Source organism: Primulina eburnea, chromosome 5, assembly GCF_022965805.1.
Source record: "Primulina eburnea isolate SZY01 chromosome 5, ASM2296580v1, whole genome shotgun sequence".
Lineage (NCBI taxonomy): Eukaryota > Viridiplantae > Streptophyta > Magnoliopsida > Lamiales > Gesneriaceae > Primulina > Primulina eburnea.
In genome coordinates this window covers 6,628,600-6,641,155 of record NC_133105.1, presented here as the reverse complement: position 1 = coordinate 6,641,155, position 12,556 = coordinate 6,628,600, and the positions used below count along the sequence as shown (strand labels likewise).

The 12,556-nt window shown below is 34.5% G+C and overlaps 3 protein-coding genes across 3 annotated transcripts; 1 reads left to right on the top strand and 2 right to left on the bottom strand.

Annotated features, from left to right (window-relative positions):
- Positions 1 to 140: 140 nt before the first annotated feature.
- Positions 141 to 1,836, bottom strand: LOC140832765 (F-box protein At3g12350-like). Its single transcript, XM_073196935.1, has 2 exons — positions 840 to 1,836; positions 141 to 764 (listed from the first exon to the last, which is right to left on the bottom strand). The coding sequence occupies exons 1-2, from the start codon at positions 1,698 to 1,700 to the stop codon at positions 318 to 320; spliced, it is 1,308 nt and encodes a 435-aa protein (XP_073053036.1). The 5' UTR covers positions 1,701 to 1,836; the 3' UTR covers positions 141 to 317.
- Positions 1,837 to 7,076: 5,240 nt separating this feature from the next.
- LOC140832764 (F-box protein At3g12350-like) lies at positions 7,077 to 8,636 on the top strand. Its single transcript, XM_073196934.1, has 2 exons — positions 7,077 to 8,018; positions 8,095 to 8,636. The coding sequence occupies exons 1-2, from the start codon at positions 7,641 to 7,643 to the stop codon at positions 8,545 to 8,547; spliced, it is 831 nt and encodes a 276-aa protein (XP_073053035.1). The 5' UTR covers positions 7,077 to 7,640; the 3' UTR covers positions 8,548 to 8,636.
- A 130-nt stretch (positions 8,637 to 8,766) lies between these two features.
- LOC140832763 (F-box protein At3g12350-like) lies at positions 8,767 to 11,417 on the bottom strand. The gene is made up of 2 exons (XM_073196933.1): positions 10,401 to 11,417; positions 8,767 to 10,066 (listed from the first exon to the last, which is right to left on the bottom strand). The coding sequence occupies exons 1-2, from the start codon at positions 10,860 to 10,862 to the stop codon at positions 9,638 to 9,640; spliced, it is 891 nt and encodes a 296-aa protein (XP_073053034.1). The 5' UTR covers positions 10,863 to 11,417; the 3' UTR covers positions 8,767 to 9,637.
- Positions 11,418 to 12,556: the final 1,139 nt, after the last annotated feature.

Here is a 12,556-nt window from a genome sequence, read left to right as displayed (position 1 = left end):
AGTTCGACTAAAAATTTTCAATATACCATTTGTCGTTTCAATCATTTGAACCATTTTGAAGAGAGTAAAACGTAGTATTTGTGTGAGTAAAACGTATATATATATATATATATATATTTGTATGAAAAAATTTGTAAAATAACTTGATCAAATATTTAATTAAAAAATGGACATCATCATATACATGTCGTTTTCTCAATAAACAGACTATCGAAATTAAAAAACAAAATAACCGTTGAATATACGCGAGAGGGCGTGCGAGATGGGACATTTTACCAAGACTTTGCTATATATAGCACCGAGAAGAAGGCAAATTCTTAAGCTATAGCATCGAGAAGAAGGCCATTCTTAAGCAGAGGTTTCAGATCAACAATGTAATTACCTCCAAGAAACCCGAATCCAAATGTCCCATCTGCGTAGAGCCATATTCTCCCGTCGTCGAATCCATGATATGAGAACAGAGGTGAAATGGCGTAGAACATGCGCCACACATCTAAATATTCGTCCCCAAATGGGGCCGCACTGCGATCTTGTTCGGCTTGGTTAGATATAACGATGGGCCGGAGATGCGTGCGAGTACTGTAAGTCTGTTCCTCTTCAGGGGAAATGGGAGATTCGGTGAAAGCTGAAGCTCGAGAAGTAAATACCGAATCATGAGTAATCAGAAATCTGGAGCTGTTTCCCACAATTTCACCATAAATACTGTCGAAACGTTCGCCATAGGACACTAGATACAAATTCAGCTTTTTGTCGGGGCCGATACCCTGCAGCAATAGATCAAGAGAATTGACGAAAGACGTACACTAAAATTGTTTGAGTGGATGCAATCAAGATTTTACCTTCCACAAGCCTTGAAGTTGTCTAGACGGAGTGGGAGAGTGATTCGTTATTTTCTGAAAACGTTGGGAACGCCATCTGCGCACATCCCGCTGCTTCTCCCTCTCTCTTTGCCTTTCCGTCCTCCTCTCCTTCTTCGACAGCGGAATATCCCGAACACCAGCTTTGCTTGCCAGTATCTCCTTTATCTGAGCCATCAATCCATCCGGCGGGGACCTGTATACAATCTCGTACTCTTCACGTCCATTCCCAGCGTGCACTAGCTTCCTAAACTCCGAAAACTGGCGATTCTCCCGTAACCACAAGCAACGATTCTCCGATAAATCGATATCCACTAGAATCAATTCTGTACCCCTGAGTTTCTCTGAATCTTCACGAAACAGATCCTTCTCTGTTAAGGAAAGCGTTTCATCCCTGTCTAGATAATTCAGCGTCTGCCCATCAGAGGTAGCCGTGATCCATAGGAAAGGTTTCTTTATCACATCATATCCCCTATGTTGAGACGGCAAAACCCTGTTCCCAGTTATGTAAAACGGACCCCATTCGAAGAGCACGAGTTTCGAGTATCCAGCAGAGATATAGTCGTAGATCCAGCATCCAATCAGGTTTTCGTATTGGTTTAGCAAGCGGAAGAGGTTTCTGTACGAGATTTTGCCGCCACCCCAGTTGTTGATTTGGGTTTGGGAACCCCACCGGCGACTGCACTTGAGAAACCAAAGTCGCTCGTCGTTATTGCAAAGATCAAAGTATTTCTTGGAGGTGGATGCAAAAGCCTCAAGCTCCAATTGGTGGAGGAATGAGATGATGCAAAGCTGCACATCCTCCGGAAAATCGATGAATGATAATGGAAGAATTGGCTCCATTTTTAGCGTTAATCTTTGGGTTTCCTGTGAAAATAATTGCTTTGAACTTCCGATACAGATTTAATAGAAAGAATTCAAACACGTACATCCCTGACACCGAGTCCTAGTCAAGACGTAGGCACCAAGATTCAAGGTCATTCAAATCGTTCTCATCTTTTCCTCCCATGGAACGTGGCAAAGTGCGAAACATCGAGCCCATTTTGAATTCAAAGCACTTTATAATTATTATTATTTTTAAATCAAGAGTAAGTTTCTTGTGAGATGGTCTCAAAAATCTTTATCTATGAGACGGATCAACTCTACAGATATCCACAATAAAAAATAATACTTTTAGCGTAAAAAATAATACTTTTTAATGAATGACCCAAATAAGAGATCCGTCACACAAAATACGATCTGTAAGACCATCTGTAATAAGTTTCTGTTTTAAATCAAAGCACACCACTTTATACTAATTGAGTTAATAATGTTAGTCAAATTTCGTAGGTCAGCAATGATTAAATAAAAATTAATTTGTTTTCTTTCCTCTTATGAACAATTACAAAAATAAAATAGAATATTTAATTTGATATTTTCTAAAAAATAATTATTTTTGAAATGAATATAATTAATTATTTAAGAGAAAGTGACTGTATCCACTAAATTCTCTCATCTTTTCTTGTTATTAAAAAAGAATTCATTTGTTTGTTGAGTGTTATTGAGTGGACAGAATTCAATATTGAAGTGAATCACGATAAGGCCCGGATTTCCTCTTAAAATTCATGTGTGATTAATTAAAATTAATCACATTATATTGTTAGCAATCTATCGCAGTCTCTTGTCATGATTTTGTAATTTTCGAATATCAGTTTACTTTGAAATTTTAATTTCCCAATATCACCGATTCAAGCTTTAAAAAAACTATCTCCAAGCCGTACTGATCGGACATCTAAAATTATCTTCTTCTTGACAATCGCTTTCATATATTCTATGCATTCGTCTCGTTCATCTTAACAATGACCTAAAATCAAAATGGTTTATTTCATCCTATCCATATGAGGATTGTCCCATGATAAGATGGATGACCAAGATTTGCTCATGCATATATAGGACTCACTTTTTTTTTTTGAAATTGTACGTGTGACAAGATCTTATCCGTTGAAATGAAGTGAGACCAAATTATTCGGTATACTCCGGATGCATCCACTAATTCTCCAATAAAAGCTTTCATAACAATAAATGAAAAATACACATAGGGACAGAATGTCACAATTAAGACAAAGCATAATAACATACTTCATAAATATAGCGCGTCGGTAATTGGGAAATGAAAGAAGACAAACATGGACGTGATACACACAATACGTTGACGTGTGGGAAACAAGATGTAACTCATACGCATCATCGCACATGTAACGCGTTGACCTGTCGAAATAAAGAGGTGTCTCACTATGGTTATAAATGAATCGACGTTAATTTTTTGAGTCAGCTCGATAAATATTTGATTCGTATTCGAATTTATCGAACTCGAGTCGAACTAAGTCATGTTCAAAGTTTTTTCGAGCCGACTCGAGCCAAAATTATTTTGTTTAATATTTCACGAGACGTTTGCGAGCTTTAATATTTTATTAATATAATATAGTATAACTATATATATATATATATATAACTATATATATATATATATATATATATATATATATATCGAGTCTTTCACATATTTCGAGCTTTTGAAGGTTCATTAAAACTCGAATTGAATCGAAATAAGTATACTCGAGTAGTAGATCGATTCGAAGCTTGAAATTTTTTAATGTTTTGGCTTGAGTCCGATTCGAAACGAAATTCGAGTTTGGTTGAAAATCTTCAAACATATTCGCGAGTTATTCGAACTATATTATATGAACATAATATAGTCATATGGGACTTCTTGTTGTACTACCAAAATCCAACCAGATTTTATTAGTATGATATCATTGTTTTTTGAAACTTTAGTAATTTTTTTTTAACGTAACGTTCATACGATATTGATATTATATTGAGGTAACACTGATGTGTGTAGAATCGTCATACTTGACAGAAAAAAGTTTGATTCCAAAGATGAATATACTTTAAAGAAGCAACTAGTATTTTATTTTATATAATAAAATCACACTGTTTCGAAATGAAACTGAGGTAGAGGAAGCATGCCTCAATTTATTAACAATATATTCCATATCACTAATGTGTGATGAGTACTCTAAATTATATTTGGAAAAAAAATCAGAAGTTTGTGAGTGAAAAAATTTGCTTGCAAACAATGTAATCAGGTAAACGATATTGACTTGATATCGAAAAAGATTTGAAATCAATTACAATTATTTAAAAGTATTAATTAATTAATGTTTCTAAACTTTCGAATCTAATAAAAATAATTGCAAAGTGGGGATGTATCATGTATGTGTAATGTGATACTCTATCCCATACGAATAAAAATTAGATGTCTATATGAGTTTATAATGATATACAACTGACTCATCAAAAAAACTTAATGTTAATCGTTTTCGTAATACTATAGTTACAGCTTTCGATAAATTTCCTCCGTCTTTTGAAGAAGAACACGCTTACATTACTCGCTCACATCTTCGGCTCGTGGCCAAATCTAATCTTGCCTGCCGTAAAAAATGGCCGCCTTCTTGATGCTATCCGAGCTAAGGCTCCAATGAATTATACATGTAAATTGTTTGTAAAATGTCCCTTCATGCTATTATTAAAACAAATGGACAGAATGAAGATTCTGAATCTTAAATTTCGATGGCCTTTTGATTCGTAATTTTGCGACATTCAATACTGTTGGAATTTCATTTTGCGAAATTTTACATTGCATCTTAGCATTAAATTAGAAAGATTTGCTTTTAAATCCTCTGACAACATAATTAAATACATGTTCAGTCTATGTAAATTTTCTCTCCGGTATTGATTCACAAAAAAATATATTTCTACACTCTATGGACCTACAAGTATTTTTTTATGATGAAATTAGATACAAAATATTTTAAATTTAGAATATATAATTGATATTGCAGGACAAATTGTTTTAGATTTGATACAATAGATAAAATTTTGAGTATAAAATTGGAGCAACTATATCAATATCAATATTTATTACACTTATTTGCGTGCTTAAATATCATATGTTATCACCCAATCTGAAAGAATGTATACTGAAACATCATATGTTAATATCACATATTTAATATTTTGTACTAGTTTTTATTCAAAAAAATATGTTATTAATATCAAATTTTGTTATATATGTTTGGGTACTAAAAAATCATATATTAGTGTCAGATCTAAAACATTTAGTTCTGAAATATCATATATTTGTTTCAGATTTTCAAAGTGTTGTATCGAATTTTCGTGCGAAATCAAAAAACTTTATACATGTTTGAATACTGAAAAATCATATATTAATGTCATATATAAAATATTTTGTTCTGAAATATCGTATATTTGTTTTAAATTTTCATTTTTTTATATCTAATTTATTCGAAAAAACAAATTGACTTAGTGAATCTTGAAATATTTTTTGGATTAGTAAAAAAAAAAAAACAGTCCGACAAAAACTGAACATACATTTAATTATTTTGACGAATATGTAGTGTTCATTTGCTCTTAAATTAGTTTGTCCACGAAAACCATATTATTATTTACCAAATCTTGTTTATTTTATATTCCATTTGTCTTATGTATTTAAACTTATGTTTTTTCACAAAATCAATGAAAAGTAAATTTTAAAAAGAAATTTCCAGTGTTACCCTTATTTAACGACACAAAAATTTCCAAATTTTCGCTTAATTTATTAATTATTATTTGTCTCATTATCCTATGATGTTTTAATATTAGAATAGGTCTCTTATAAGACAGTCTCACGAGTTTATCTGTGAGACGGGTCAACATACCGATATTCACAATAAAAAGTAATATTATTAGCATAAAAAACAATACTTTTGTATGAATGACCCAAATACGAGATCTGTCTCACAAAATATGACCCGTGAGATCGTCTCTGTAAGTTTTTACCTTAATCTTATTATTTTGAATTAATATAAATAAATTTTAAAATAAAAGCAATTATTGTATTTAGCTTTTAAAATTATTAGTCATAAAAAATAATTATATAACGACACAACACATATATCGTATCACTAGTATTGATAAAGAAAGATAATGTTATATGCATGCGTTCTCAAAATTTGATCTAGAATTAGATCAATCATGTTTTTTTTCCTTCCCGACGACGATGAAGTCTGCATCCATTATTATTTGATGAACATTAAGTAAATTTTTTGTTAATTCAATAGTATGCAAATCTTGTTAGTCAAATGAGCTACATTAGACATACTTGTGTGACATGATCGATCGAAAAAAAATATTCGTAAAGAGAATCGAACATCTGACTATTGATCAAATGTTCACTCCTATTCAATCAATTCGGACACCTCCATATACGTAAATCAACCATGTTTATTATATTACTATATAATTAAAATTGATGTCTATACTAACTAGTATTTTTAAAATCGGTAGATGATAGGCGTAGAGTTTAGAGAAACGAGTATTTTATTATAAATCGTAATAAAATTTCACAATTTCCCAAAATTTAACTTTTTCAAAATGAAATGAGGGCAGAGGAATCGTGCTGCAATTTATTAACAATATATTCCACATCATTAACGTGTGACGAATTACTATGTTATATTTGAAAAAGTTGTCGACCGAAATAAAAATTTCTTGCAAGCAAAGTAATCAAGATTAACCATAATTATTCAAAATAACAACTTGTCATCTTATTGACAATGGATAAAAAAAGTGGAAGCTGCCTATGTATTTAATATGCTTTTGATCAGTTATACTTAAAAAAAGGTAACAAAATTATTTTGGACCAACAGAACTTTGGTTCCAAAAATTACGATTATACGAGCCAAAAATGTTACTAATTTATTGAAAGACATATGTTAGTTAATCACTCAATTTTTTAAAAATTAAAAACAATTTTTTTTTTAGTTAAATTTTGGTTTTGATATTACATAAGTCATAGACAAAAACTTGTGTGAGACGATCTCAAGTGTCATATTTTGTGAGACATATCTCTTATTTGGGTCATCCGTGAAAAATATTACTTTTTATGTTAAGAGTATTATATTTTATTGTGAATATCGATAGAGTTGACTCGTCTCATAGATAAAGATTCGTGAGACCGTGTTACAATAAACATACTCTAAATGATACGTCAAAATCAATCTTGAAAACTTAATAAATTGAAACTCAAAATGGAAGAAAACAGTGGACAAAAACTATTTAAAAAATAATAATGGGATCAAAAGTTGCCAGTATTTCTTGCTTTTTTCTATTAGACCTTGGTGCTCAAGTTCCGATTTTGACTTCGGCCTCGGTGTTCCCTCTTTAAAAAGTGCACACATTTTTGCACTGAAGAACATTAACAGAAAACCAAAACTTGACGCCAATTATGGAGCTGATTCTCCCATCATCATTTAGCGATTTCCCGGAAGATGTTCAGCTATGCATTCTCTCATGGCTCCACCAATCGGAGCTTGAGGCGTTTGCCTATACCTCCAAGAATTTTTTCACTCTGTGTAAGAACGACGAGCGACTTTGGTTTCTCAAGTGCAGCCGCCGTTGGGGCTCCCAAACCCGGATCAAGAAATGGGGTGGTGGAAAAATCTCTTACAGGAACCTCTTTCACTTGCTAAATAATTACGAAAGCCTAATCGGTTTTGGAACTACGACTATTACGATCGAAGATACGCATCACCTTCGCAACTCTTGCTCTTTGAATGGGGTTTATTTTACATCACCGGATACAGGGTTTTCCCATCTAAATGTGGAGGATACGATGTAGTAAAGAAACCGTTCTTGTGGATTACAGCTACGTCTGATGGACAGACGCTGAATTATCTAGACATGACTGAAACACTTTCGTTAACAGAGAATGATCTGTCTTGCGAAGATTCAGAGAAATTTCGAAATCCTGGATTGATTCTTGTGGATATTGATTTATCAGAAGATCGTTGGCTGAAGTTGCGGGAGAACCGCCAGTTTCTGGAGTTGAGGAAGCTATTGGACACTGGGAGTGGAGGTGAAGATCAGTATGAGAATGTTTACAGATCGCCCCCGGATGGGCTCATGAGACAGATAAACGAAATACTCCCAAGCAAGACCTCGTCAAAGAAGGAGAAGTGGAGAGCAAGACGGCGCGTGCACAGATGGCACACCGAAAGTTTTCTGAAAATAATGAATCTCTTCCCCACTCCGTCTAGACCATTGCAAGGCTTGTGGAAGGTAATCTTGATTTTAAAGACTCGAAATTTATCTTCAATCTACTTCTTTCTTTGATTCTTTTTGGCCGTCGATGCAGGGTATTGGTCCTAAGAAAAGCTTGAATTTGTATTCGGTGTCTTATCGTGAAGACATAGATTATATTTGTTGTGTGGTTGTGGGAAGCGACTCCACGCCTAGGTTTTTTTGTGAACCGATATTCTCAACTAGAACTACAGCTTTAGCTGAATTCCCCTTGTCTTTTGAAGAGGAACATGCTTACAATACTCGCCTGCATCTTCGGCCCGTCGCTAAATCTAATCAAGCTGGACAAGATCGTGCGACACCATTCCAGGACGAAGATTTAGATGTATTACGCATGTGCTATGCCTTTTCACCTCATTACCCATACCATCGAGGCTCATTTGAGCATCCCGATGGGAGAGTATGGCTCTATGCAGACGGGACGTTTGGATTCGGGTTTCTACGAGATGATTACATTGTTGATCTGAAACCTATGGTAAAAAATGGCCGGCTTATTGATGCTATATGAGGCTCGAAGTATTTGTAAAATGACCCAATAATTATTGTAGAAACATATGGACAGAATAAAGTTTAAGAATCTTAAGTTTCGATGTATCATTTTTCCTTGTCACAAACAATTGCATTACCAGAAATATTAATATGGTTTTCACGTTAACAAATTTTTGCATTGCATGGTAGCATTAATTCTCTTCATAGGTTTCATATCAATTATGCAATCATCTCGAAGAAACCCAAATCCAAGAGCCAAATTCTCCCATCATCGGCATCACCAGAATTTCCAGACGAAGATGACAGATTTGAGTTATAACCTGAATGTGCGTAAAATATGCACAGCACATCGTGGTCACGTTAATGTGTCCAGTCCAGCTTGATTAGCTTACACACGCAGCCGAAGATGAACACGAGAATTGTACCTTGATTTCTCCTCCGCAGAATATAGAGATTCAATGAAAGCTGTACATGAAGCTGTGGATACCAAGTTACTGTAAAATTCAAGTGTGGAAAGAGCCTTCAACTTAGAAGTACTGATGAGTTTAATTAACCACGGGTATGGCTTTGGTTAATGGAACCATCGATCCGAAGTCATGTTTCAGACCTGTTCAGTTCCTTTTGCTACCTTGGTCACCTCTACCACAAAGGTGAGACAGCAATCTCAACTCAATTCGTGAAAATGAGTAGCATGTCACGTTATCTAAGTAGTAGAATAAAAAGTGCGATCAAAATCCGAATTTGGGTTGTTCATTTCTTGTCACATTTAGTGCAGTAAAGAGAAGGGAATGAATGAAGGAGACTGGGATTAGTGAAAGACTTGGTCTGATTCCCTAGTCCATGCATCAAACTGCTTATGACTTATGAGTCGAATTCAGTCATCCCATTAAATTCCTTTTTTGTGTAGAATGGAACGTACTTATTAATATTCCTGATCGACTTGATCAGCAGAAACAAAACGTCAAAATCAGAACTTTTTTCCACATTCATGCTCAAATTACCCCAAAACAAAACGTTGCTGAACAATTCGCAACAAATTTTACTCACAATTACATGCATACGGATGATCATTCCATGCAGTACTGAACAAATAAGCTAAAGCCATATTCTCATATCACAACATCAAGAAGGTTGTCATCTTCGACCATAGGTTTCAGATCGATGATGAAATGATCCTTGAGAGAACCAAACCCAAAAGTCCCATCAGCATATAGCCAGATTCTCCCGCCGGCATTCCGAGGATCCTTGGGAGCGCTTGATCCAGGACCCAAATTTGCATAGAAAATGCGCAACACATCTGAAGACGTGGGATCTGGTTGATTATATTCGGCAGGGCGTAGATGAAGACGAGAATCGTAAATATGTTTCTCTCTAGAAGAAAACGGAGGTTCGATGAAAGGTTCCATCGAAGCTGAAAATACCAAGCCAGCATTGATTTGAGATGTGACGGAGTTTCCGGCCATTTTGCAAGATAACTGGCCAAAGCATATGGTATAGGTAACTATATAAAAGTTCAAGCTTTTGCCACGAGCTATACCCTACAACAGCACCGAGAAAGGAGTAATTAAATTTTGAACATTAACACACAGATCAATGCGGGGCAAGTGAAAGTAGGAAAATAGTCAAATTCCTAATTTGGTCTGCTTGCAACCACTTGAGTTCTCTTTCACAATATTGACCACCAGATTAAAGACGTCGCGCCAATATTTGGATGAAATTGGAGTAAAAACAAAAGAAAGTTAAACAAATTAAACCAAACTTTGACTAGTTAAAATATACATGTCCAAATATCGAATTAACTAATTTTGCAATTTTTTCAAAAAAGATGAAGCTGCTTAAGTGAGCTTGGTTTCAAGGATCAAAATGACTTACCTTCCAAAGGCCTTGCAATGGTTGATCTGGAGAGCGAGAGTAATTGTCATATCTTTTGTGTAATTGCAAGAAGTACGAGACCTCCCATTGTAACGCGTCCATCATCAGATTCTCCCTTCGCCTCCTCCTCCTTTGCCTCGAATTCAGTTTCTTCGATGACGATTCATCGGGAACGGGAACGCTAACAGTCTTAGTGAGTGCCTCACGGATCTGCGTCATCAACCCATCTGGTGGCGAACTGTAAACATTCTCGTACTCCTCTATCAATCCGTTCGCAATACTCAGTCGCCTCCGAAATTCCAAAAAATCATGATTCTCCGACACCTGCATGAGAGCATCGTATTTTTCGGTACGAACCTTCGCTATTATCAGTTCCGTACTGCGCAGTTTCTCTGAATCTTCCCTCAACAAATCCTCCTCTGTCAACGAAAGTGTTCCATTGCTGGTGTCTAGATAAACCATCCCCTTCCCATCAGACGTAGCTGTAATCCATATGAAGGGTCTCTTTATCACACCGTAGCCACTATCCTTCGACGGCGAAATCCTGTATCCCGTGATGTAAAAAGAACACCATTCGAAGAGCAAGAGTGGGGGAGCTGACAACGGTAATCCTGTGGCGTCGTAAATGTAAATCCAAAACCTGATGAGGGTCTCGTAATCTTTCAGCAAGTTGAAGAGGCTCTTGTAGGAAATCTTGCCGCCACCCCATTTCGGGATTTGCGTACGGGAGCCCCATCGTCGGGTGCACTTGAGAAGCCAGAGCCGCTCGTCGTTAGTGCAGAGAGCAGAGAATTTCTTGGAAGTGCAGGCGAACGCCTTGAGATCCTTTCGGTTGACGAATGAGAGGACGCGAAGTTGCGCATCCTCCGGATAATCACAGACAGAATGAAAGTTGAAGATCCGATTCCATTTCTTTCTTGGGATATTTGCTCAGGCTTTTGACTGCTGAATTTATATAGACAATGATCAACGCCCCCCAAGAGTTAGATGTTCTACGGATCAAAAGTTTGACCCAACACCTGCGAGGAAGATCATGAATATTAATAATATTCCTATCTCTACTTGAAATTTTATATTATATCAGTTTTAACTAACCCATTTCGTAAACAAGTCCAACTAATTCTAAAGGTATAGTTTTGAAAAATATTATAATTTTTTTTAAATATTTTAACAATATTAGATTATCATAATAAAACAATATTTGAACTTTTAGTTATTGAATCAGCTATCAAAACAAATGTTTGATCATATTGTAAAAGATAATATATAAAGGAAATAATATTATATTAATAAGTAATGGGCTTACTTAGAATGGAGCAGCATGTGTCCCATTTCCAAGTTGATTGTTTTTAGTTTTCATATTCGCCAAGTTGATGTTTGCGACGAGACAAATATGGTTATAAAACGAATTAATTTTATGAAACGTATCATAATCTTAATTGACCATGAATATTTCATTCATAGCATTTAAGCAGTACACAGTTTTAAAATAATTTTGCAGAAGCAAAACTTGTGTGAAACGGTTTTACATGTCGTATTTTGTGAATATCAATATGATTGATTCGTCTCACAAATAAAGATTTGTGACATCATCTCACAAAAAATCTATTCTTTTGTATGAATATCGATAGGGTTGTGCTGAATAAGTTAAGACTAATAAGCTATCATTGATCATACTTGTTGATATGCTGTTCGTAGTTCATACCAAGTCAAATGTTCAAATATAATCAATTACACTATTTCCAATCTTGGTTCTTATCATATCACTTTAATACTAAAGTATAATATTTTATTTTACAATCTTATCATATCAATCAAGCACATAATAGAATATTGAATGAGCCTTTTTTAAAAATAAAAATATAATATATTGGGTCATAACATAATATATACATATTAACATGTTACATAGCATGCGTGTATTATATAAAAAAAATTAAAAAATAAAGTAATTATTTTAAAATGAAAGTTATTAATTTTTGAAACTGAAATGACATAGATAAAATTAAATTTTAAAGAAAAATGTTGTGTCATTGGATGGTTAGAGATCGTTTTGGAAACTATAAAAAAGTTCGACCAACATATCAAAGTTAGTTATTAAAAGAAGTTTAATTTTAATAAATAGTATAAATACTAGTACACACTTGCACACATAT

Coding starts and splice junctions, on each gene's coding strand:
- LOC140832765 (XM_073196935.1), bottom strand. CDS start 1,700: ATGGAGCCAATTCTTCCATTATCATTCATCGATTTTCCGGAGGATGTG. Junction 765..839: donor AACTTCAAGGCTTGTGGAAG/GTAAAATCTTGA, acceptor CTATTGCTGCAG/GGTATCGGCCCCGACAAAAA.
- LOC140832764 (XM_073196934.1), top strand. CDS start 7,641: ATGACTGAAACACTTTCGTTAACAGAGAATGATCTGTCTTGCGAAGAT. Junction 8,019..8,094: donor CATTGCAAGGCTTGTGGAAG/GTAATCTTGATT, acceptor CCGTCGATGCAG/GGTATTGGTCCTAAGAAAAG.
- LOC140832763 (XM_073196933.1), bottom strand. CDS start 10,862: ATGGTTTATCTAGACACCAGCAATGGAACACTTTCGTTGACAGAGGAG. Junction 10,067..10,400: donor CATTGCAAGGCCTTTGGAAG/GTAAGTCATTTT, acceptor GTGCTGTTGTAG/GGTATAGCTCGTGGCAAAAG.